At 42.1% G+C, this 27,750-nt stretch overlaps 1 protein-coding gene across 1 annotated transcript in view; it reads right to left on the reverse strand.

Annotated features, from left to right (window-relative positions):
• The window catches only part of DOCK8 (dedicator of cytokinesis 8), a 217,001-nt gene extending 203,502 nt beyond the window's left edge, over positions 1-13,499 (reverse strand). Inside the window, exon 1 of the mRNA XM_012814018.2 lies at positions 13,342-13,499. Coding sequence (XP_012669472.2) covers positions 13,342-13,394 — 53 coding nt within the window. The 5' untranslated portion in view covers positions 13,395-13,499. The remainder of the gene's footprint in view (positions 1-13,341) is intronic.
• Between the last annotated feature and the right edge of the window lie 14,251 nt (positions 13,500-27,750).

Below are 27,750 nucleotides of genomic sequence, written 5' to 3' on the forward strand. Positions count from 1 at the left end.
CATGCTCCCCCTTGAAGGTGCTAGGAAGAATCCTTCTTTGCATCTTCTAGTTTCTGACAGTTCCTGGAAGTCTTTAACATTCCTTGGCAGGTGGCAGCATAATTCCAACCTCTGCCATTGTTTTCACATGGATGTCTCTGTGTCTCTTCTTAGAACGGTACCAGTGATTGGATTTGGGGATTATTCCAATCCAATATGACCTCATTTTAACTTATGTACATCTTCAAAGAGCCTATTTCCAAAAAGATCACATTCACAGGTACCAGGGCTTAGGAATCTTTTGTAGGAGGGTGGAGGGGGGGCATAATTCAACCCACAAAGGGTGGTTTTTGAACAACAAAATAAAATTATATATATACTCTTGGCTATAATTTTTGTAGTAAAGAATTACTTTTCTACTTCAAACATATGAAGATAAATAGAAATAAGGACAAAATTACCTCACTACTTCAAACATATGAAAATAAATTTAAAGATAAAAGGGTTATCATGTTCTAAAGGATAACATACAACAGTGTCATAGGGTTTCAAAGTCTATGTATTATAGTAATATTCTATATATGGTAATTAGATATAATCATAGTACATTATCTATATAGTAATTAAATAGAATATTTTACTTAATTTTAGAAATCTTAATGCTAGTGCAAAGCAAAATTTGTTGAACATTAGACAGCTGTTCCCATCAAACAGCTGTACAAAAGTATCCCAAAGAACTTTACCCATTTCTAAGAGTCACCATGAGAAGAAAGCATTTTCCTCTCTAGGAGCAGAGCATGTCATACTGTGCAACTTTGTAGGAGCCTTCTGGTACTGTTGTCCCACTTCTCTTCTGCTTCATCCAAATTTTTTAAAGGAGTGGTATCCACCAACTTCCTCTCTTTCCGCTGAACTGACTCCATCTATGACCCTGTGAAATCTGACTTCCTTCCCCACAGCTCCCCTAAAACTGCTGTTTCAGAGGTTTTCAATGACCACCTTTAAGGCAAATCTAATGCTCTCTCTTTGTCCTCATAATTTGTCATGTGACCATTGTAACTGGCCTGTTAGCCTCTTTCTCTAATACTCCAGCAGCCTGCCATATCTTAGCCTAATTCCCCCTCCTCTGATTTTGTAGCTCTTCTTTCTTGTTTTTTGAGTTGGCAGTGACACTTTCCCAGGCCCATTCTTCTTTTCTTCTCACTGTACTTTTCCCCCTTAGAAATCTGACCATTCTTCAGGCCCCATTCCTTCCTCATAGATGACTTCCTAACCAATATTTTTCCATTCTGGCCTATCATTCAAGCCCCAAGCCCCATATCTCAAGCTGTCCAATAGAAGTGTTCTGTATTTATGCTCATCTGTATTAGTCAGGAAAGGCTAGGTGATGCTGTGATAAGCAATCCAAAAATCTTACAACTGTGGCTCTGCTTGCATTGTCTCTCCTCCAGAATGCAAATGGACAGATAGGCACCTGTGAAACACTGCTGACTGTTTAAAAAACAGGGAAAAGAAAATGTGACAAAGCCCAAGCTGGCTCTGCACTGCCAAGTGACCATATCAATCTTAATAAGGTGGAAAGTAAAATCTTCCCACAGGGAGGGATGCAAATATATGTCCACCACCAATATACAGTCCACCACATCCCCTTAAACAAAAACTCTGTAAGAGAAGTACAGAGTCATCAGCCTCAAACTAACTCCTAATTTTCATAATTTCTCACTGGTACCCTCTCAATCCTATTTGCCCATAATGGAAATCTTGGTTGTTTTTTTTTTCTTGTTTAATAAATATTAGTTTCCCCAATCACAAAGTGCTCTTTGAAGAAAAGTTGGAAAATCCATATACATACTTGCACACCCTACACACAAGTATACAGACATCATTAATAATCCTGCTGCCCAGGAATAACACACAGGAAACGTTGACACATGTCCTTCTGGTCCTCTCTCTGTCATGTGTGTTGATTTATTCATCTCTGTTGAGAGAGATGCACCTATTTATTTTTTAATAAAAACGAAATCATATACATATAGCTTTGTGGCTGATAAAAAATTTATCAAGATCATTTCAATGTTTTCTTTTCCTTCTTATTCTAAAATACTATCTATATGGTAATGACTTGCTTATTTAAATACCCAGCCCCGAGTCTCAGATTCCTAAATAAAACTTCATAGTAGTTAATTCCATCTGAATGTCTAATATGCATCTTAGACTTCATCTGCTCACAATTAAACTCTTGGTTCACCCCCAAATCCTGCTCCTTTCAATCTCTGTTGAAAGCATCAATATCCATCCATAACTCCAACCATGGAGACCTCTTGAATTCCCTTCATCTCCCTCTGTCCTCATCCCATATCTAATCCATCAGTATTAGCTCCAAAATAATACATCAGAGCTGCCTGCTTCTCTGCTTCTCCACTCAGCTCTCTAGTCCTGGCACCATCATCTTTCTCCTATACTATCTCCCAACTGGCCTCCTCACTTCTCTGTGTGGCAGTCAGAGTGATCTCTTAAATGCAAAATTCAATCACATCATGCCCAGCTCCATAAACCACCCCACTGTACTTAGAATAACATTTAAATGTTTTCTACCACCTCTCAGGCCTTTATGTGATTAGGTCTTTGCCTTCTCCCCTCTTTATCCCCTCCCCCCTCTTGCTCCATTCCAGATACACTAGCTCTTGCTTTTTTTTCAATGTACCAAACTTACTCCTGCTTCCACTGTGCACCTGCCAAATTTTCCTGTCTGGTCTTGGCCCAGAAGTCAGCATCTCAGTGATGCTTTCCTTGACCTTTCCTTTCTATCTAAAGTATCCATGCCCCCAGATGACCCTTTCACATTCTCTACAGAGCACTTATTTATCTGATGTTTCCTTGTTTGTTTATTTCTGTTTCTGTTTCTGCTTCATTGCTTCCCCACTGGAATATTACTTCTTTTAAACCAAGGAACCTGTCTCTCTTATTCACAATTCTCTCCCCAGTACTAAGGATAGTGCCAGGCACACGTAGTAGGCTATGATTAATATACATGAAATGAGTGAATGAATAAATGTTTAGTTGCTTTCCATGTTCAGATGATTCTTTTTAAAATGTCTGCAGAAGCAGGCCTTTTATCCATGCTAATTACCCTGCTCTAACCTCAGGCCTCATCCCCTCACATCGTCTCACATGGGATGAATGTGACTCCCTTACCCACCGCAATCTCCTCCTTACCCACCTCCTCCAATTTCTTCTGCACACTGCTAGCCATTCTTCCCACCTTGTCAGTTTCACCTGATAGTCACCTCCCTGAGCTTTAGGGCCTGGTCTCAACTCACCTCCTGGGAAGTGCTTCCCGCCCTCTCTGGGCTACGAATTTCTGCCCCTGAGTTCCTGCCCTCACCCCTCCCCAGTCACACAAACACGGTCTCACATGTTCTCTAACTTTTGCATTTATGTCAACCTGCTCACTCCAGCTGAATTCTGAGGGCGTATACTGTTAATTTTTTTTGTTTTAAATTTTCCATAATGCCTAGAGAAAGCCAGAAGCAATAAAAAATAATCTTGTTGGCCATGAGTGGTGTTTCACACCTGTAATCCTAGCACTTTGGGAGGCTGAGGTGGGAGGATCTCTTGAGCTTAAGCCTGAGCAAGAGCGAGACTCTGTCTCTACTAAAATGTCTCTAGAAACATTAGCTGGACGTGGTGCCAAGCATCTGTAATCCCAGCTACTTAGGAGGCTGAAGCAGGAGGATTACTTGAACCAGGAGTGTAAAGTTGCTATGAACTAGGCTGATGCCGTGGCACTCTAGCTTGGGTAACAGAGTGAGACTATGTCTCAAAAAATAAAGTAACAAAAATATTTTGTATTTTTAATACATTTAAAGAATATTTTCAATATTTTAATATTAAAAATACAAGATTTTAAAGAGTAATCTTTGTTGATTTGGCTAAAATTATTGCATAGGGAATAGGATGCAGGAGGTAAATTGGATACCCTTTCTGAAGGGATACTGCGAGAACAGGCAGTGCTTTGGAATGAAACAGTGAGATATTAGAAGGGAAAGCAAAGCAGCTAGAATGTTCGAGGGTGTGTGTGTGATAGTCTTGTTCTCTCGGACAACTTATGGCCATCGTTGTCTTGAAACAACATTTATGTTAGCGAGCAGGATACGAGATTCTTGCATTGTCAGTGGACTTTGAGCCTGAGTTTTCCTACTGAGCACAAGTGAAAGTAGACGGCAATTCTAGTGTAAGTTGACTAGCTCCCCGAGGGAGCTCCAGGATGCCTTCCTTGTCAGCCCTGGACCCCAGGGTACCTTCCTGAGGAGAGCCCAGCTTCCCTAGAGTGTTTACATCATACAGCAAGCAGAGAACTGAGTAGAAGGAGCTCACATGCTTCACCAAGGGTGTTTGCCCTGTGCTATTGTCCTGTTCAGTAGCAAGGCAAAGCAGAGTTTTGGGGAAACGCGTTTTTACCCATGGCAGCAGGGAGACCCTGTGTCCCTGAACAAATGGGAGCATTAAGCCTGCGCCTTCAGCCACACCAATGCAAAAACATCCACCTCAAGACTTTCCAGCAAACGCCACACCCACTTTTTAATCTACATACATTCCTTCATTGAGCCTCCCAGCAAGAAGAAATTTCTATTCTGTGCTTTTAAAACCACATATTAAAAATAAACATGTTATCCACTCAACTGCTTATCTTAGGTCAAATGCAAATCCTGGGTACATTCATTTGAGGGAGAAAAAAATTTTTGTGAAAAATGTCCTGGCTATTCCAGGAAATGAGTAAGTGATAGAACATGAAGGAGTGATTGGAACACATCAGGAGAATGTACACATCTAAATAACTGTTGCTCTTTGGAATCTCCTGCGAGCAGTGCCATGCAACTTATGCTGATACAGCTGTCTTTCTGAAGTCCCTTTCGGAACTCTTTGCAATTACTTTCAGAGATATCTGCAGGGGTGTTCAAAACATGGCTCTATTAATTAACACTTATGTCTTATCTTTAACTCAAACTAACATTTCTCAATTTATTAGGCATGCTTGAATGCTAATGGCTTTGGCTCCTTCCTGAAGCTATTCGATATATAGTTTATGGATATGTGTACACACACACACACGCACCCCAAAAATACCTGTTTGTGGTAGAGCTCACCTCTGAGGGAACAGAAGGGAGAATAGAACAAAGGGACTTCCTGTTTATCTGTAATATTCCCTTTTTAAATTTAAAAATATCTAAGGAAAAGCAACAAAATGTTAACAGTTGTTAATTCTGGTCAGTGGGTCCCATAATCATTTGTATTGTCTATGTTTTTTGAAATCTTTCAAGTGACAAAGTAGATTCTCCCTCAAAGAAAAAAAAAGGCTTACACCATTGAGATTTATTATTATTAGAGACAAAGTCTCACTTCATTGCCCTCAGTGGGTAAAGTGCTAGAACGTCATAGCTCACTGCAACCGCAAACTCAGGCTCAAGAGAGCCTCTTGCCTCCGGAGTAGCTGGGACTACAGGTGGCCACCACAAGGCCTGGCTATTTTGTAGAAATGATTTCTCACTCTTACTCAGGCTGGTCTTGAATTCCTGAGCTCAAGCAATCCACCCACCTTGGCATCTCAAAGTGCTAGGATTACAGGTGTGAGCCACTGGTCCCAGCCCACTGAGCTTATTTTTTAAAAATAAATATAATTCAGTCCCTGAGAATAATTCTAAAAAGAATTTCCAAAAATATTTGGGATACTGCTATGACCCTCAGTGGCATGACCCCAAAGACAAACACTCTGAAGGCACATCATCCGGGACAGAGGCCTGACAGGCAAGGGAAGGCTCCCTCCTCCTTCCACTTCTTAATTCTGGGTTAATTTCTTTGCCCCTTGCAGGCGAGGCCCATGACTAATTTTCTCTATGTTCCTAGAACCTGGCACAGCACTTAAAACACGGTGACCCTCAATAGCTGGAGGGAGGGAATGAGTGAATGAGTGAACTGTCAGATTAACCAGCCTAAACTTTATAAGCCTACTAATTTAACCAAGGGTGGGAGAAAGGGTAGAATTGACTACAGTTCTGCATTTCATAACTTAGCTCCAGTTTAGCTATTTGTATCTTTGGTCTCTGTCATAGGAGAACAATGACTTTTCTCTATAGAAGAATAAGAATGACAGGAGAAATCATGAAGCTTTTTGAGGTTTCTGAGCTGAGTGATACTAATGTTTCTGGTAAGTTTCAAAAGCCAGTCATAGAGGGAAAGGAATACAAAACACGTGTGAAAGAAGGCCAGGGTCTCCATACTCTCAACCAAATGAGAATACAACAATCAGTTGTAGGGATTGTGATCTTCCCATTTGCCATTTTATTTCAAAAAGGATTATGGTTAGGCACTCATAGGAAGGGTAGATTGGATTACAGCTTTAAGCCAAGTAAAAACACAGTTCAAAGTCTGGCAACTAGAGTTTGTGGCAAAGTCAAGAAAGAACTAAGCTGTTAGAACAATCTACCCTACCCATTATCTCCCCTACTCAAGAAACAGAGGCAGAAAGTGAAAAAAGGCAGAGGCTATCACCACCGATAGTTGCATATAAGGCAAGGAAAAAAGAAGAAATGCATGATGATTTTAATTAATCCCTACAGAATGACTTCAGAGGCCACTCGGTGACCTAGGAGAGAAGCTAAACAGGAAGAGGTTAGAGACATTTCAGAAAAGGGATCAAGAATGGCAAATAAAGATTTAAAAGAATGATAAAACTCAGAGGGGGTGTAAATGTGGGGGAAAGTACTATTCTTAGAGTCACTGGTGGGGAGTATAATAGTTATGACTTTTCTGGGAGTGAATTCAGCAATCAAAAGCTTGAAATGTTTTTTTCCTTTGACCAAATAATTCCACCATTAGAAATTTGAAAGGAAGTATTTGCACTAGCATAGAAAGATATATGTATAAGACTGCTCCATTAATCGCTACACATTATTGTGAAAAACTGGAAGCCATTTGAATGCCTAATCATAGAGAATTAATTCAACAAATCATCAAATATTCAATTAACAGAATTTTATACAGCCTATGTAAGTGATGACGTAGCTCTACATTGATTTACATGTGGAGTTGTTCGTGGTATTTTTTAAATTGAAAAAACAGCTTATAAAGTAGTATTTACAATATGATCTCATTTTTGTAAAAAAGCAAGGTATTCATCTAAAAGTTAACAGCTATAATTTATAGGTGGTAGAAATGTGGGTAACATAACTTCATTATGCAGTTGTCCCTGGGTGTCCAAGGAGGATGGATTTTAGGACCCAGATATGAAAATCCACAGATGCTCAAGTCCCTGATATAAAATGGTGTGGTATTGGCATCCTCCTGTGGGTGCATCCTTCCATAGGTACACTTCAAATCATCTCCAGATTACTTATAATAATAATGTAAATACTATGTATTAGTTATTCTACTGTATTGAGTAGGGAACAATGAAACAAAAAAAGTCTGCCCATGTTCACTACAGATGCAACCATCCATTTTTGTCTGAATACTTTTGACTTGCAATTGGTTGAAAGCACAATGCAGAACCCACAGATCTGGAGGGATGACTGTACTTCTCTATGCACGATGGTGAACAAGGATGAAAAAAATAGAAAGGCTGGAGAAAGTCTGCTTCTGCGGCTACCATTTCTCCTTTTCTAATCCTGTGTTTGATCTTGATGCCATGAGACTTAGTAGAGGATCTTAGACCCTTGGTCGTTCTATCAATTTGTTTGATTTCACCAGACCCCCTGCATGTGAAGGTGTTCATCTGTCCTTTCCAATATGTCAATCTGTTTTTGGTCTATGTTCCCCGGTGTTGACAATAAAGCAAAGCATACCACTTTGGGGGGGTTCCAGAAGCACAGGAACCACTCTTAACCACACTATATAAACTTTATGTGTTTACCTAGAGCCCAGAGAGCCTTTTGGCTACTGACCAGTGATAAAGTAGACAGGATGCTGTGGGCATAGAGATAGCACATTCCCACTGCTTTCACCCTTTATCAGATTGGCCAAAACACCAATGAGCATCTGGTTGCTCCCCATTGAAAAGAACCAAGTGCTTCTGTGTCTCAGCCTTCCCCAGCAAGAAGGCTGAGTATGGTCACATCCCTGCCTCCTAATAGTCCCTGTTAAAGAAGATGGCAAGTTTAGGTATTTCTAACATCATCCAGTACCATCACTAGCTCTGTGTGGGGAGTGGAGACAGGAGACTGAGTCCCCGGAGCTCTACCTCTCTCCCTAGGTAACCACATGGTCTTATTATATTTTCTTTCCACAGGCCCACAAAGATGTAAACACTGGCTTCAGAAATACAGGTCACTCAAAGAACCCCAACTGGAGAACATTTCCCTGGGAGAAGGTTCTTTCAGCATACGTTCTGTAAGGCATCTTCAGAATAGATCTAGATGTCTAAAGTTCAAATACAACTTTTCCAAGAATCTGGAAGGAAATGATACTGAATGTGAAAGGCCAAAGATTCTGAATTCTATTGCCTGAGAACCTCTATCAGTCTTTGGTCCAGGAAACATCAGACAAATGAAGCAATTCCTGGAACTACACCATCTCACCTCGCTCCACCAGCCTCCCCCACTATTAATGAACAGCACTGTTTTCATGTGCACACACATTTATACATTTGGAAGCATATATTTTTATGCTTGTATAATCTTTGCACACAGCATTAGCAAAGATTAATCTTATTCTGGCCTTTATACCCCAAATTATTGGAGTTGTTATTAAGTGTAATCTTTATGTAACTTTATTCTATTTTCTTAGAACCTGTTTTTAATCTTCTATTAAATCACCCTCTAATGATTACTGTGCCTAAAAATTTGTTTCTTTTTTAAAAAATGAAATGAAGGGGTAGTGCCTGTGGCTCAAGGAGGAGGACACCAGCCCCATATACCAGAGGTGGTGGGTTCAAACCTGGCCCTGGCCAAAAACTGCAACAACAACAACAAAATAAAATGAAGGTATGTATCATGCTTAGTAGAATATTTGGTACATAGTAAGTAGTCAATAAATGTTACTTATTTTATTATCATTTTAAACTAAAACTGAGATGATAGCATAGTATAGTGGTTAAGGGAGAGGATTCTGGAGCCAGAATGCCTGCATTTGAATACCAGCTCTGTCATTAATTAGCTGTTTATGATGTTGGACAATTTATGTAACTTTGCTGTGCTCAGTTTCTCCATCTGTAAAATGGGAATAGTAAGTGTTTGTACTTCACACAAGTGAATGGGTTATGTATGTGGTATGTGAAGACTCAGACACGCACCTGCTACACAGCAAGTTTTCTAGAAGCATAAGCCATTATTTTTTATTCCTTTCAATCCTGAATGTCCATAATATCATTAATGTTTTTTCTACAGCCAACATTTTGGTTCTCTTAATCAAAGTTTCTTATTTTACTTTAATATTTGATCAAGTTCTGTATCTATTCTGTTTTCAAGACACCAAGATTTTGAGAGTATTAGTAATAATACATTCCAGTAAGAAAAGAAGGTAATTAACAAGACGAGATGCTCCTACAGAGACTGTGTTAGGACACTCAATGCAGTCTGAAATCTCGCATGCAGAATACATTATGAACTGCCTAATTCTAGTCTTCCCTTTGCATATAAGAAGTCAGCAACAATTAAACTGAAATGAAGATAGTACACAACACTTATAAAAAAAATAAACTTCATTTTTCCACCTTTGAATTTAGTGGTGGATACTTTCTCTCATATCTTTTGGAGCTGTGGGTTCCAGAGAAACGCTTAATTGGAACAAGTTAGACAACTACACTTGGTGCTCAAAAGAAAATATGTTCTACCTGGTGATTTCCAACACATAAAGTTTAGGCTTTACAAGAACATGAGAGGCCAAGGCCAACATGGGGGGAAAGTCACTTGTGGCATTCCCGGGTTCCTCCTTGGTTCTGCCCCTGCCCCTGCACTGGGCAATGCTGCTTACAGGAAACCACAGAATTTAAAAGCAATGGGTGACATTCTTCTCTCACTAGGAAATATCTGCTCACTCCTTCTTGAGACTGGTGTGGACAGAACCAAACTTTTCACAAACAATATTTTTAATGTGTCAACTTTGATTATTTAATTCATAAGAAGCACACTACTTCTACTCTACAACTATTTTTAAGGAATAGTTTAGATCATTCTTAGTAAAAGGTAAAAAAAAAAAAGAACATATACTGAATGTACTGATGGCCATATTTCAACTTTTTAACTTTTGTAATTTGGTCTATTTAAAAAAATAGATAAGCATGCAAGGGAAAATAGTTTCTTTTTTACCTTTGAAGTTGCAAAACATCACGTTGTTAATTTATTTACATAGTAAGCGCCAATCAGAAACAGAACAATTTGCCAATGCAGTTACTGAAATTATGATTTAAAAATTTAGTTCCCCACTTGCTTTGAAAGGAAATTCTTTTTTTTTTTTTTGAGACAGAGCCTCAAGCTATCACCCAGGGTAGAGTGCTGTGACATCACAGCTCACAGCAACCTCCAAATCCTGGCTCAAGCAATTCTCCTGCTGCTGCCGCCCAAGTAGCTGGGACTATAGGCGCTGGCCACAATGCCCAGCTTTTTTTTTGTTTGCAGCTATCACTGTTGTTTGGCTGGCCGGGCTGGATTCAAACCTGCCAGCTCAGGTGTATGTGGCTGGCGCCTTAGCCGCTTGAGCCATAGGCGCTGAGCCTAAAAGGAAATTCTTAAGATACATGGGTCAAAATACAATAGACGTCATTAAGATTACCATCTTTGGAGCAGTTTATAATCCCATCTGCCGTAGCTGGTTGTGCGCCTGTGAACACATCACATGGCCTTGTGCAATTACATCTCCAAACTCCATTTTCCTCTTTAGTCTGAGACTTCAATCAAGTCTCATAGGATTTAATTATACATGTATATCCCATTAAGTGTATAACATGGTGCTAGGACATAGTAAGTGATCAATGTATGGTGGATTTTAATATCATATTAATACTAGGCATGTCCTTATTAATCCATTCCTTTAAACAATAATTTCTGCCAAGCTCCTTAGCATAACTCTTCCAGCTAATACACAAAACGCTTAAAAAGTGAAAGCAGAGGCTCGGCACCTGTGGCTCAAGTGGCTAAGGCGCCAGCCACATACACCTAAGGTGGTGGGTTTGAATCTAGCCCGGGCCCCCGCCAAACAACAATGACGCCTGCAACTAAAAAATAGCCGGGCGTTGTGGTGGGCGCCTGTGGTCCCAGCTACTTGGGAGGCTGAGGCAGGAGACTCGCTTGAGCCCAGGAGCTGGAGGTTGCTGTGAGCCGTGATGCCACGGCACTCTGCCCAGGGGGATAGCTTGAGGCTCTGTCTCAAAAAAAAAAAAAAAAAAGTGAAAGCAGAACTCTAAGAATAGGAATATCCAATTCATTTCCTGGCATGAAGATTAGAGAAGTTTTCACATTTTATTTAACTTGAGTGGGGCTCTTCTTGATCAGGTTCCACCACACACTCTCCCGCCTTGAGCGTGTCTGGTATTCTCAGCATCAGGATGGAAGACACAGGAGGGAGAAAATTGGCTCCAACCAACTGGAGAAAGCTCCAACCAGCCACTGGCATCTTCCTACCCAGCCCAAAGTGGTCTCTGCCTGGGAAGTCCTCCAGCTGCAGCTTTCCTTCCTACCTTTCTATCTTAGAATCTAAGATAGAGATGATGACAGTAATGAAGCTGATGGCAGTGTATGATGGCTAATATTTATTTAACGTTTATTCTAAGCCAGGCACTACAAGGTCTTTGTACCTATTATCTCACTTAATCCTTTCAATAATCAGAAGGTACTACGTTTATCTCCCTTTGACATATAAAGAAACCACAGCTTAGAGAGGTTAAATAACATGCCCAGTGCCACTCAGTTCGTCAGCAGAGAGCCAGTTCACAAGCAGATCAGATTCCAGCCACAGCCTTTATTTCTAACCCCAGGGTACACCAACTCCAAGCTGCTTGCAGGCCTGCCTATAGGATTAGCCCAGGCCCTGGTGGCTCACCCCTGATCAACCCTCCCCAACCCTACTGTCTCTAATATCTTTCTACTCAAGTCACACTTCCTGACCTAAAATTCACAAGGCTGGAGAAGCAGTGGCTATCAATAATACATCTATTAATAACTTCAGTTTGATCCCTTACATTCCCCCAATGAATTACTCCTCCTCGCATAGGATAGCCATGAACCCTAATGCAGAAAAATATTCCCAGAGAGAGATAGATCCCTGACATACTGACCTCTTGGCCTCTAACACTGACACACAGCACGTTACTAATTACACTCATTTACAGGTGAAGATATAGCAAGGTAAGAGAAATGGTTTGCTCACAGCTACACAGTAGGTGGAAATAAAATCACCAACAAAGCTCAATGCCCTTTGGAAGTCCTTACCGTCTCATTTTTTCTGGACGTTTAATTCCTTGTTGCTCAAACCTCTTCACACACCAGCAGCACAAAGATGAACACACTATAGAACCAGCCCCTCCCAGGCTCAGTTAAAAGAAGACTTCCAAATCTGAGAGCAGACTAAGCTGACCCTTCAGGATGTTTCCTATTATTCTTTAACTAGGCAGCCTAGATTTCTCAGGGCAATGCATAATTGTCCCCAAATACTTGTCAGCAATTTCCAGTACAGGGAAAACTGCCATTGGAGGGTGAGTTGGGAACCTTGTGTGCTTAGTTTTTCGCTGCTGTGCTGAAAATCTCAAAATGTCAGCCACAGGCCATTCCATTTTGTTTATTTAAATGAAGAATTTTAAAAATCACTTTTTCCACTTCATGGTTGCTTTGGACCAGGGAATAAAAATAGCGATCTCATCAGGAGCCAAACGTTTTCTGGAATAGTAAAGTAAGAGGGAAAAGAGCCCGGCTCAGGACGACAGAAGTCTTGGAGCAGCTACCTGAAAGCAAAACTCTCATTTCAGCCACGTCCTTTCTTTTCCCTTCTCAGAATAACAGCCTCAAAGTCAGGAGCAGTTTATAACAAACTCTGTGGCACGATTACCCCTCCGCCTATCACACTCCCGGCCCGACCACCTGTCAGAACCCGAGGACTGCGCTGGCGAAGTGACCCTGGGGGATGAGGAGATCGGAGGATCAGAATTCTCCGGAGGATTGGGATTCTCGGGGAGGATGTGAGCCCAGCGCGCAGGTTGCCGCGCTCTCAGCGGCTCCACTGCAGCAGCCTCGGGGACCGGTCGTCCCCAAGTCTCAGGCGCGCCCCGCCGCGGACTCGCAGGGACTCATCCGGCCCGGCCCCCACCTGTGGTCGGCGCCCGCAGGGCCAGCTGGGGCGGACTGGCAGCGATCCTCGGCACCGCGGGGCGCGTCTTACCTGTTGATCTTGAGCGCGAAGGCGCGGCGCTCTGCGCTCGGCAGCGTGGCCATCGCCCACCGGGGCTCAGCGGCCTCTAGGGGCGCCTGGTGCGGAGAGCGGGGGCCCGGCGCGCCGCACAGCCGCTGCACAGCGTGCGGAGCCGGACGCGAGCCTCATCTGTCATTCGGGGCTGGAAACTTCCGCATTTCCACCTTCTGCGCTGAAATCACCCCGGGGCACGGCCCAGCCTCCCGGCTGCGGCGGCCAGCCCAGCGGCCCCGCGCCCAACCTGGCACACAGGGAGCGGCGGGGAGGAGGGTGTGGACCCAGCGCGGCACTGCCGTCCGGATACCCCGGCCTACGGCGCGCTCTTCCCGGGGCCCTGACCTCAGGCAGAAAGGAGCGCGGGCGGATGACCCGGCGACCACGGAGCGCAGGCCGGAAACTCCATCTGCTCAAAGCCGCCAAGCTGCCAGGGAATGTGGGCAAGCGGGGGGAGCCCGCGTCTTCCGCCCGCGCCGCGGAGTTGGCGAGGTTGGGAGATCAACCCCGGGATTCTTTAGGCAAGGCCTGAATAAGGGTTGACACCTATTCCTGGGAAAAGACAGACTTAAAAAAAAAAAAAAGGTTAAAGTCAACAGAATTTATGAGGATGCAAATCAACTTTGCAAACCATGTGCCCATCCGTTCTTCCTGGGACACCTTAAGTAGATATAGTGAATCTATCCAAAGAATAAACATTATGCATTTTTAGAGAACAGAATTTTTTACACCCTGGGATAAAAACTTGTCTGTGGGGAACTACTAAAGGCAGTATTCCTGTAATTCAAGAGTGCATCCAGGTTTATTTCAGTTTTAGACTGAGAGGTCGGCTAAGAAACCCAGCCTCAGGCTCAGGCCTTGAGCTACTGTGGCTCAAGTAGCTAGGGCGCCAGCCACATACACCTGAGGTGGCGGGTTGGAATCCAGCCCGGACCTGCCAAACAACAATGACAGCTGCAACCAAAAAATAGCCGGGCGTTGGTGCGGGCGCCTGTGGTCCCAGTTACTTGGGAGGCGGGGGCAGGAAACTCGCTTGAGCCCAGGAGTTGGAGGTTGCTGTGAGCTGTGAAGCCATAGCACTCTACCCAGGGGGATAGCTTGAGGCTCTGTCTCAAAAAAAAAAAAAAAAATAAAAAAAAAACAAAAGAAAAGAAAAGAAAAGAAAAAAGAAAGAAAGAAACCCAGCCTCAAACTCAAGAAAAAATCAGAAAAGTCCCAGTGTTGACAGGTGTGGAAAAGCCCGTGTTTATTTCAAGTTGCTGGCTTGCTGTTGATTGTGATATACGGGAACACGCTCTATATGATTTCTTGTCAACTTGCCCTTAAAAAAAAAAGCAAAATGTTATTTACTGGATGGGTAAAATACACACTGGATTTTGAAGACAGTACAGAAAAAAATAATATAAAGTATCTTGTTAATGATTTTTATGTGGATTGCATGTTAAGTACTTTGGATATAAATAAAATGTATTATTAAAATTAATTTCATCTGTTTGTTTTTTCCTTTTTAAACTAATGGCTTGCATTAAAGTAAGTGGGAAATTACATATGTGGCTCGTGTTTGTGGGCCTCAATACATTCCTATTGGACAGTACCAGTCCAATACTCCCTAATTTGCAACCCAATACTAAAATGCCTGGACTGGGTTCAGTCTTTTCCTGATGGCCTTCCTTTGTCTGGTTTTGCCTGGGTCAGGTAGTTAGTAATTTTTCAGAGCTGGTTCGGTAGGCCATCGGCCCCCAAATCAATACCTTTTGAAGCACTTAAGACAAAGTTCATAAGTATAACATTATATGGACTATCTATGAAAATAGACCCCAAGAAAAGAAAGCTTTTTGAAATTTGGAGTTTCTAACTTTCTTTTTTTTTTTTTTTTTTGAGACAGAGCCTCAAGCTGTCCCCCTGGGTAGAGTGCTGTGGCATCACGCTCACAACCACCTCCAACTCCTGGGCTCAAGCGAGTCTCCTGCCTCAGCCTCCCAAGTAGCTGGGACCACAGGCGCCCGCCACAACGCCCGGCTATTTTTTGGTTGTAGCCGTCATTGTTGTTTTGGCGGGTCCGGGCTGGGGACTCGAACCCGCCACCTTAGGTATACGTGGCTGGCGCCTTAGCCGGCTGAGCTATAGGCGCCGAGCCTGGAGTTTCTAACTTTCAAAATTCTCCTAAGTCTATTTACTACACTGGAACTTTTCAGCAAATATTTGGATAAAAAATTCTTAGCAATTCTATGAGTACTTCTTCAAACTGGGAACCAATGAATGATTTGTAGAGCACGTCTTTCATAAGAAGCTTCAGCATACTGTGCAATAATTCAGCCTTTCAAGATGGGATTCTCTGAGTCTCTGAATCCTTATGACCTACCCTTTCATGCATAGCAAAGATACACTGGTTTTGCACAAACACAAATAAAGCTTAATGAGGACATCTCGAGTTTTCAGAATTTGCAATCATGGAAACTTTTGGGGGGGTGAATGGGAAGAATCATAAAACGTTCCATCTTACCCTCAGATCATTCTGCATTCAGCTCAGAGTTTGGCACCTAATTCTAAAGGTCAGGCCAAGAGTATTACCCTCCATGCCCTCAGTTTCCTGATGGTTAGAAATGACTCCAGATCTCCTTAACAGTCTTCTAACAATTCACTACGAATGTGTTATCCATTAATGTCATCACATGCCTATTTTCAAGCTTTATTTGCTCTTAGACACATTCACATGTTGCTGGCAAGTAGCCGTCCAAGCGTCTCTCTTCCTCATTTTCACTGCCTCTTTCTCCCTTGCAGTTGGGCTTCTCTCCTCCTCACCCCTTTGTCCACAATGAACTCTGGGATGCTGCCTTCTTCCACACTTGATGATTTCTCTTGCCCTTCCTCTTTCTCTGTATCTTGGGGTCATTCTATTTTGTTTTTCACCATTATACATTCCCCCCCTTGACTTCTATGACAGATACAGCCTCAATTGTCCTAAATTTGCCTCTAGTTTTCCACCCTATCTTCTTTTCCTTACCTTTCCAGAAAGCCAACTTCTGCTTTATACCGCATGTTACTTGTTTTATTTAACAAGCAACTAAATGACACTTATTTGTACCAGGTGCTGTTCCAAGTCCTGTGCAAATATGAGTTAGTTCATTCATTTATTCATAACAACAATTAAGTAATAACATTATCCTCGCTCTGCTACTGGGGGAAACTGAAGCTCTGAGAGATTAAGCCCAAGGTCACAAACTAGCAAAGGTAGAGCCATTTCCTATGCAAAAGTGTTGCCTATCTCCTGGATATCTATACTGGAATATTTTCAAACTCCACGAGACTCCACCAATATAAAACTAAAATTCTCCATCTCCCCTACTCAGTTGGAAGCTAGTTAGAAATAGCCATTTCTGTTGGTAGCACTACTTCTTTACTTCCCAGGTTTAAAACTTTGGAGTCGTCTAGTGGGGGACATCTGGGTTCTGCCTTCAGTTTTTTGCTGTGTGATCCTGAGTGAGTCATACCCTGTTTGGATCACAGATGCCTCAGTCTTCGAATGGCATCATCTGTTTGCCTCTCTCTGAGAGCGGGGAACGTGGCCGCCCTAATTTTTTCCTCTCCTTTACCATTTAGGTCTCATCACCTACAAAGGTCTATCATTTATTTATTATTATTATTTTTTTTTACAAATATCATTCCTTTATAAATACCACTGTTTTCACTGCTTCCATTCTGGTTCAGCCCTTATACATTAATGTCTGGATAACAAAAATAAGATTGATGACTTGCTGCACACTAATCATCAAGTGTGGAAGGAAGGAGGCATCCCATCTGTAGCCTGTCCTTGTTCTGACCTAATCTGACTCTACTACTGCATTAAGCTTACTAAAATACCTGTTTCAGGCCAGGCGCAATAGCTCATGTCTGTAATCCTAGCACTCTGGGAGGCTGAGGCAGTCAGGAGTTCAAGACCAGCCTGAGCAAGAGTGAGACCCTATCTATACTAAAAATAGAAAAAAATAGAAAAAACTGGCTGGGCATAGTGGTGGACACCTGTAGTCCAGCTACTTGGGAGGCTGAGACAAAAAGGATTGCCTGAGCCTATGAGTCTGAGGTTGCTATGAGCTACGATGATGCCATGGCACTCTACCCAGTGTGACAGAGTGAGACTCTTTCTCAAAAACAAAACAAAATACCCATTTAATCATGTTTCTCCCCTTCTCATTTAGCTTTGGTAGCTTCCCATAGCCTCTACGACCAAATGTGACCTTCTCTAACTAGCTTATAGGCCCACTTCAGATAACCAGCTCCATCCCTTGCCTTGGGGCAGGGAATATCTTGTCCCTGGAGAAGGCAGTAAACCTCTCTGCCCCAGACTTCTGCTTTTGTTATTCTTGCCACTATTCTCACTCCACCATCACATCTAGTCTTTCCCCATCCTTCAAAGTTTAAGTCAAGTAGTCACATTCCATCTCCACCTGAAGGAGTATCTCTTTCAGTCTGAAGGCAGCATTCCTTTCATTAGTTAAAAGTTAGGCCATCACCAATAAACACAGCCTTGTAGAATGCAGGATCCTGAACATTGGACTATTTTTTAAAAGTATGATTGTTTACACATCCTCTCCCTTCTTCCAAAATCCATCTAAGACCTTCCCAGCTTTTGTTCGACTGAGACTTGCCATGACCATCTATTAACATTGCAACGCCTCCTTCCCTCGTCCTGATACTTTCTAACTCCTTTTCCAACTTTACTTTTCTCCATAGCTCTTATCATGATCTGACATACACATACATTTTATTTATTTGTTCTTTATCGCTCATGCTTCTGAAATATAAATCCTGTGTGCATGGATTTTTGTTGGTTCACTGCTCTATCTCTAGGGCTTAGAACAATGCTTGGCATAAAGTTAGGTACTCAATTAGTATTTATTGAATAAATGTTTAACTGATTCAGTATCAAACACACATATATATTCAATAAATATTTGTTAAAGTGAACTTGAAAGGAAATGGCCAAGTTTCACATGTCTTTCAGAAGGAAGTGAGAGTCTTCACTTTTTATTCTGTTAAAAGTATTTTTGAGACTATTTTCGTTGTGCCCTCCTATGAATGTCTTCCAACTCCATTTTGTATTTATTTTTTGGGTTGAAAAATATCAAACCAGTCCATAGATTGTTACTAGCAAGTAGATTCCCTCATAATTGTCTTATAAGTGGGTATGAACACAAAAAGATTTGTGTGCTGTTTTTTAAAACCAGCTATAGTTTAGACATTAGAATTTCGAGTTCTAATTTTCTCCATTTCATTCCTGGTTTTTTCACCAAAAAACTAAGATCTCTAAATATGAAAAGAACTGTTTAAGAAACTGTGCCTTAAAAATGTTCATTGTATTTTATATATACACAGACATTATTTCTGTTTTTACTTATTTTATTTACATTATAAAATACAAAAATATAAAATACATTACACATATTTTACTATAAGTTAGTATTTTAGATATAGGATTTAGACCATATTCTAATGTACAACGCTATTTCATATTTAATAGGAATATTTGCACCATAGCATTTTAGAACTAAAAGGACCTTGGATTAATCAGTGAATGAATGAATCCACTCATTCTGATATATGTGTCTTCTGTTCATTCTCCAAGCATTTACAAAGCGTTTGCCATAGTCAGGCACTGTACTAGGTGATAGTAGGAGCAAACTTCTCAGAACTCATGGGCTAGCACTGAGACACATGTAAATAAGGAAAGAAGAGGCTTGGGTTCTGTGTCACAGTAGAGAAACATTTTGCTGTACAACACCCTGGGAGAGTGAGGAAGCACAAAGAGGAAATGACTTGTTCTTGTGGAGAGAGTGGCAGCAGAGAGATTGACGCTGAGGAAGAATGACTTCACAGATGCAATGACCCAGGAACTGGGTCTTAAAGGACAAGTTCACCAGGCAGAGAAGAGTATATTCAGGATAATCCTGGCAGAAGGAGCACTCATGGAGTCAGGGTGACATGAGAGAACATTGTCCATCTCAAGAACAAGAAGGATGGCTCAGCGCCCATAGCACAGTGGTTACGGTGCCACCCACATACCCTGAGGATTGGTGGGTTTGAACCCAGCCTGGACCAGCTAGACAACAGTGACAACTGCAACAAAAAAATAGTCGGGCATTGTGGTGGGCACCTGTAGTCCCAGCTACTTGGAAGGCAGAGGCAAGACAATTGCTTAAGCCCAAGAGTTTGAGGTTGCTGTGAGCTGTGAAGCCAAGGCACTCTACCCAGGGCAACATAGTGAGACTTTGTCTCAAAAACAAACAAACAAACAAACAAACAAAAAAAAAAAACATGGGAAAGAATAAGAAGGATGTCAGGAACCCAAGGATACAGAGTGATGTGGCAAAAAAATAAAGCCTCAGAAATAGGCAAGGCCTGAGCATGAAGGTCCCATTAGAGAATTCAGACTTGATCCCACAGGCTGTTGAGAAACCAGTGAACAGTGATTGCTGTGTCTGTAGTAAGTAGGTCATTGCCTCCTGGGGGAGACCTCACACCACCTGACAGGCCATGATGAGGATGCTGCTGATGTCCAGTCGAGTATGGGGAGGAGGGTGCTGAGCATGATGCTTCCTACACTCGTCACTGCCAGCCCCACCTTATCCAACCTGTGCTCACACTGGATTCTAACAGAGAAATACATAATTCTTTGCAGGAGGGTTCAGGCAGTTTTCCCAAAGTCTTATCTCATGGAGAGACAGAGAAATTATGAGGAATAGAAAGTCAGGTGCCGGTCCTCTAGTCTGGTCAGTCCCTCATTGGAGTGCCCACATGGCTATGGGTCACGGCCTCACTCCCAGATTCCCCCTGCACTCCCTCAGGCTTCTCTATCTACTCACTGCCCCAGCCCTCCACTTCCTTCTCTCTAAAGAATCGATTATCCATCCTTTGGTTGGGTCTCATGTCTACACAATTTCCCGAGCGCCCACTAGATGTTGAACAGCCTCCCTGTTCCCAGTTTCTGCCATCCCCACAGAGGGGAGAGCTGGGCTCTGATCCATACTTGGGAGGGAGTCAGTGGCCAGCTTCCATCCCAGGCTGCAGGTGACATTCTTTTGTGGAAAAAATTAATTTCCTTCTGGAGACTACCATCAGATCTATATGGAAAAAATCATATTCTCTGCATTCATTTATTGTGATGTTATTTCTTGTAAGTTAGTAAGATTGGCCTTCGGAGGCTGAAAAACTCCTTCCCTCCCCTCTAGGCACATTGCGAAGCTGTCAGCCTGCTGGAAAGTTTCCTTCCAGTCTCCTTTCCCCGTGTTCTACTATGTTCATCTTTCCTGCTACAGTCACACTGCTATCATGTTTCTATTTTGCATTTTATACTTATCTAACCATATTCATTTTTCTGTGTTAATATTACTTCTGTACTTGCTATTTTATATCCTTTACCTTTATCTTGGTGCCTTCAAGTATTTACTTTGTTGTTGTTGTTGTTGTTGTTGTGTGTGTTTAGACATCACCTCTAGCTCTGTGGAACAAGGAGTCCAGCAGACATATTGCTATGCTGATCCAACATCCATTCTCCCCATTTCTGGAAACAGTATCTCCATCTCCCATGGGGAAATATGCTGCCCCACTTTCAGATCTCCACTCTAGTCACCAAAGTGGGTACCAAGCCCCAGCCTGGCCCATCAGATTCTTACCACCTTGTTCTCTATCATTAGGTTTGAAGATCAATAAAGCCAGTGAGCCTCAAATCCACGACTCCTGTTGGGACCCTTTGGAACAGGAACTTTCTAATTTTGTTGGGAATGAAATAGGAGAGGACGCAAGCCTGGAGCTGCAGTGGCCATGTAGCCAGCACTGGGATTGCTGCCTGAGATGGGAAGACAGCAGAGGTGAGAGATGGGGAATAGGGGACAGATTCCTGATTAATTGCACTTGATCACACTTGGAATTTCAGTTCTGTGAGCAAATAATAGCTAATGTTAACTAAGTAGTTATTGTGTACCAGGTATTATTCGAGGGTGTATTATTTCAAAACATTACAGGGGGATAAATGTTTTAGATACATGTTACAGTTTTGTTATGCTTGAGTCAGGGTTATAAATATGCCCTTCATCCAGATGGTGTTCATGATCCCCATTAGGTAGGTTTTTGCCCTTTCCTTCCTCCCACTTCCTCCCACTTGATTTCTGCTGAGTTTTACTTCCCTCTGGGCACACGTCTCATTTTTCATTCCAGTTTAATAGCAACCGCATATGGGGTTTGTTTTTTTCCATTCTTTAGATACTTCACTTAGGATAATGGTCTCCAGTTTCATTCAAATTGTTGCAAAAGGCCTTAATTCATCCTTTTTCATGGCTATGTAGTGTTCCATAGCATACAGGTACCACATTTTGTTAATCCACTCATGGATTGATGGGCACTTGAGTTGATTCTGCACCTTTACAGTTGTGAATTATATTGCAATAAACATTCGTGTGCATGTGTCATTTTGATAAAATGAATCCGGGATAAATACCTGGTACTGGGATTGCCAGATCAGATGGTAGATCTACTTTTAGTTCTTGGAGGCCTCTCCACACTATTTTCCATGGAGCTTGTTCCTTTCTTTCTGCACCCATGCCAACCTCTGTTGTTTTGTTTTTCTTGGATAAAAGCCATTCTCACTGGAGATAGTGGAGACCTCATTGTGGTTTTGACTTGCACTTCCCTCATGATTAGAGATGTGGAACATTTCTCTTATGATTTTCTTGAGTTCTTTGTAGATTCTGGTTATTAGCCCTTTATTGGATGTACAACTTGCAAATGTTTTCTCCCATTCTGTAGGTTATCTATTTTCTCTGTTGAGTATTTCCTTATCTATGCAAAAGCCTTATAATTTCTTCTTGAATTTCTAATTATTAAGTAAATTGAATTTCTACTTAATTTCTAATTAAAATTGAATTTTTCATTTCATTAAAAATATGAAATAGGTAATATCATTAACTTCATTTTATGGAAAAGGAGGCATGGATTAAGTAAATTGCCCAAGACTACTCAGCTGATAGTAAATGGGATCAGGATTGAATCACAGGAGGTTTGGCCCTAGAGGCTGCCTATCACAACTACACTATGCCGGCTTCTGATAAATTGATCTTTTGATTATATTAGTGAGCTGCAAAGAGATTTTACTACTAGAATGGAACACCAGAAAGTAAATAAATTTCTTATGAGCATTTCAGTTTACTTTCTTACCATGTGTTCACAATATTTTCCATTTATTATATGTGTCATAATTCATGTAACTATGTCCTTACTCAGAAGGAAGCAGGATAATGTAGTTGCTGAGAGCTTGAACTCTGAAATCTAACCACTGAATTGGACCAGACTTACTAGCTATATGAATTTTTGGCACATTTCTATCTCTGCATTCAACTTCTTCACCTGTAAAATAGTGGTCAATGTGGTACCTTTTTGATAGGATTGTTACAATGATTAAATGATGCAAAGCACGTTTGGTGATGTGTAACTATTTCTATTATTCTTATTACCTGCATCTGTTAGTAATGTCTATAGCAGCAAGATACTAAAAGTTGAGTGACTTAGGCCTTTAATCCCAGCACTTTGGGAAACCAAGGCAGGAGGAAGGCTTGAGGCCAGGAGTTCAAGACCAGCCTGAGCAATGTGGTGAGGCCTTGTCTCTACAAAAAAATAAAAAGAAATTACTTGGGCATGGTAGTGTATACCTATGGTCTCAGCTACTTGGTAGGCTGAGGCAGGAGAGGATCTCTTGAACCCAGGAGTTCAGGGTTGCAATTGTGCCATGGCAGTTTAGCCAAGGGGATTGGCGTGAGGTGCTGTGTCTAAAAAAACAAACAAACAAAAAAGGTCTCCTAAATAAGTTTTTTTACTGAAGTAAAGAAGATGGTCCATAACTGGGTCAGCAACTCAATGGTGCCATCAAGAACTGAGATTTTTTCTGTCCCTTCACTTTGCCACCCTCGGCCTGGTGGTCTTTCATCATCATTCTTACGACCTATGACTATCCGATGTCTCCCATGTGGTGCAGCCTCTGCAGACACCAGCAGCACAAACAGGAAGAAAGAAGGAGGCCAGGGCTTTCTCCCTGGGAGGCTCCATCTTTCCCAGAAATCCTCCAGGAAAATTGTCTGTAGTGTTCACTGGCCGGAGACGGGTCAGATGCTCTTCCTCAGCTTCAAGGGAGGGAAGGAAAGAATGAATGGTGAAGAAAAGTGGATAACCATGGTCAGCCCAGAATTATTGTGATTCCTTCTCTTGAGGGGCCAAAACAAAAGTGAGACAAAGGAGAGAATAGCTGTTGCCCAGGCAGCGGACAGAGGCTGCCATGTGGTTGTGAGAAGACTAATTACAATAATGCACATAACGCAGCCAGCATGCTATCACGCACACTGCGGCACAGAACTCTTACTATTATGTGACATTCGTGTTGCTCTGAAGCCATATAAATTCATTTTCACATATTTATTATTTCCTCCTGACAGATTCCCAGAAGTGGAATTTATTAGGTCAAAAGTTATAAACTCCTGCCAAAAGGGCCTGAGTCTAGGGATGAGGAAGTGTTAGACAAACTTAAATTGAGAAACATTCCACTGGACGAGGACTTCTATTCTTTAAAAAAAAATGTTGAGACCATGAAAGACAAAGACAGGCTAAGGGACTGGGATGGATTAAAGGCAACTAAAGAGACAACTGAAATAAAGACGATGAGGCAGCCTGGATCAGGAAAAAATATACTATAGAGCGTATTATTGGGGCAATTGGCAAAATCTACATATGAACTATGTATCTGATTAGAGTATTGAATCCAAGTTGTATTTGGGGAATTTGATGCTTACACTGCAGTTACGTAAAGGAATATCTGTATTCTTAAGATACACACACACACAAAGAGATTCATCCTGGATTATAGAGGGGAAAGGAGCAGAATGATACGATGTCTACAACTTACTCTTAATGGTCATCAAGGATGAGGATGATAATAATATTAGGAATATGAAAAGAAGACTGTAAAGAACAATAGTAATCAAATCATCAGTGAATCATAAGATAAGAAGAAGGTGCATCTAGATGAAAAGTAAACAGAAGTTTTTGTTATATATTTTTCAAGATAAAAAGTTAAATTATTACACACGTAGTTTTGGGTTTTTTTGGTGTGTACTGAGTTAGAAGCAGAGATTCTATTTCACACACACTAACACTGAGTATTTTTTTTCACTTTTGCAACTGTAATAACCCGAAGATACATTAACATTTTTTCTTTATGTGTTTCTGAGTGAGGCAAATTGCATATTTTCCCATGTTCGTTCACCACAGAGTTGCATTTTCTCTTGTGTCTGTTGATGTCTTTTTCCACTTGCATATTAGGATCTAAATGTTTTCCTTATTGACTTTGATTCACCTTTTAAGGGATATGTCACTACTATGAGGTGTTTCTGTTTAAGTAATTATCATTGCCCTAAGTACCTCCAGCTATTTGGAGGACAGAGATTAGACAGATTGATAGGATCTCTAAATACTTTTTGGTGCCTGATGGCTTCAACATCAGACCAAAGTTTATGACTTTTTGAAAGTTTTTTTTCTCATTTCAATATTCACCAATAACTTCCAGTTCACATCACCCAACTCATGCCCCTGCGTATCACCGTAATAATTCAGGCCCCATGACAAGAGCCAGAACTTTTTTTTGAGACTGTCTCACCGTGTCGCCCTTGGGAGAGTGCAGTGGCATCACAGCTCACATTAACCTCAAACTCTTGGGCTTAAGTAACTCACTTGCCTCAGTCTCCCAAGTAGCTGGGACTACAGGCACCCACCACAACACCCGGCTATTTCCAGTTGCAGTTGTCATTGTTGCTTAGCTGGCCCCGGCTGGGTTCAAACCTGTCAGCCTCGGTGTATGTGGCTGGCGCACCATAACCACTGTGCTACAGGTGCCGAGCCAAGAATCAGAACATTTTTACTTTTTTTTTTTTCTTTGCGGTTTTTGGCCAGGTCTGGGTTTGATCCCACCACCTCCAGCATATGGGGCCGGCGCCCTACTCCTTTGAGCCACAGGCACCACCCAATTTTTAGAAGGGAGAAAAGCAACCTGCTGGTCTCTGCCCAGACTTGCCTGGGTCTGTTGCTCCTGGTTCTGGCTCACAATTAACTGAGCAGGAGTACAGACTGGTCATCATCGGATGGCATATTCCAACTGTATGGTCTCTGTAATTCTCGTGAATAATATAGCAGCATGGTGCTGGTGCAGAGGTAGAGGTAGACTCTGGATATTAGATCCAGGCAACATGATTGCTGGATCCCTAAACCTATGTCCCACCCATTGGCAATTTGTATCTTTTTTTTTTTTTATTTTTGAGACAGAGCCTCAAGCTATCCCCCTGGGTAGAGTGCTGTGTCATCACAGCTCACAGCAACCTCCAACTCCTGGGCTCAAGCGAGTCTTCTGCCTCAGCCTACCAAGTAGCTGGGACCACAGGTGCCTGCCACAACGCCTGGCTATTTTTTGGTTGCAGCCGTTATTGTTGTTTTGGTGGGTCCGGGCTGGATTCGAACCCACCACCTTAGGTGTATGTGGCTGGTGCCTTAGCCACTTGAGTCACAGGCACAGAGCCAAGCAATTTGTGTCTTTTTAGAAGAAGCTTCCAGACTTTGGGAATCAGTATCAGAATTACCTGGAGAACTGACAACAAACACAGAGGCCCAGACTCCTTGAAGAATTAACAGAACGAGGACTTGACCTCTAAGGTGTGGCAAGTGGCCCAGATGATTCTGTTACATGCCAAAGTTTGAGAACTTTCCTTTAAGGGCCATCAAATAAAATGAAAATATTCCTAAAAGGTATGATCAAAACTTTTATTAGCTGAAGTTTTCACTTGGATTATTTGAGCAGAGTTAAGAACATCTTGCAGAAACGGCTGGTAAAACAGGTAACCTGAGAGGGGGGGTGCCTAAAATGGGGATATGAGCTCAGAAAGGAGAGGCACAGGCCAAAGGGGAACTTATAGCGACTATAGAGGTGCACTATGAAAAGAGGATGCCAAACTGTTCTTCCTCTAGGAATAGTTCATCATTTACAATAAACCTTTAAAAAACTGAGTATAGTAATATAAATGCCTGTGTAGCCCATACAGTGAACGTGTGACTAGTAGATGAAATCAAAGCATGTCTTTCTCATGGTTTCCATTTCTTCATCAAAGTACATTAAGTAGGGGTAATCCTTGACCTTCCCCTATGACATGGAAGCCTGGGAAGATCCCATGAGTTTACCCTTATTCTTGGGCAAAAGTGCTTCTTTGCCAACATAATTTCAAGTCTGACACCAGAATGTCTAGCCAAGATAACAACCAAAGCTCCACCTTATCTTTAATGGCAAGCGTTCCTCCAGCTGGAATGCACTTTAGACTGTCCGTCTATGGTGGGAGAGAAGGAGGAGGAGGAGGCGTGGCTGGCTTCTCTCTGCTTTGTGCCATTTCTCTTTTCTTCTCCCACCCCAGCGGGCTAGACAGTTTCTGACCCTGGGCTGCTAGAGGAATGGTAACAAATGAGAAAACTCTTTCAGAACTGATGCCACTGGGCTCGGCACCCATAGCTCAGTGAGTACGGTGCTGGCCACAAACACTGAGGCTGGTGGGTTTGAGCCCGGCCTGGGCCTGCTAAACAACGACAACTGCAACCAAAAGAAATAGCTGTGTGTTGTGGCAGGCACCTGTAGTCCCAGCTACTTGGGAGGCTGAGGCAAAAGAATCGCTTAAGCCCAAGAGTTGGAGGTTGCTGTGAGCTGTGATGCCACGGCATTCTACCAAGGGTGACATAATGAGACTCTGTCTCAAAAAAAGAACTGATGCTGATGTAATCTGGTTTTGCATTTTCTTTGATCAGTGGATGTTCAAAACTGATGCTTTCATTTTCTTGGGGCTTCCCTGGGTTCTTTGAAAAGTTGTCTTTCTGAAGACCTCTGTCCTAGAGGTCATTTCACCTGGTCCATGCATCTCTTTCTAGTGTTTCCTTGCGACTCATTTGTAGCTCCCTCTAGTTTTTTGCTGCTATAGTCTTCCACTCTCTAAGCGACCCTACAGAACAGAACCCCAAATGGCCCTTGGCTGGACTGTTCCCATATGGTCCACATCTCGTCCATTGAAAATGCTCATGAGTTCCCTGGCCTGCCAAGCCTGGCTGAATCCGGTGCAACTTCTATCCTGGTGTCCCAGGCTGCTTTAGCATCCATGGACCAGAGGCAGGCAGCATCCTCTGGGTCTCCCAGCTGCAGGCAAGTGGTGAGTTTAAGTTCTCTGGAAGGTGTCTTAGAAGCCTTGAAAGGAACCAGCAGTTTTTCTTCCTTTATCCACCCTGTAAGCAGAAGTGAGAATTCCCCTTGGTAAAAATGATCTCCCA

Source organism: Otolemur garnettii, unplaced genomic scaffold, assembly GCF_000181295.1.
Source record: "Otolemur garnettii isolate 467f Iridium unplaced genomic scaffold, OtoGar3 scaffold00006, whole genome shotgun sequence".
Lineage (NCBI taxonomy): Eukaryota > Metazoa > Chordata > Mammalia > Primates > Galagidae > Otolemur > Otolemur garnettii.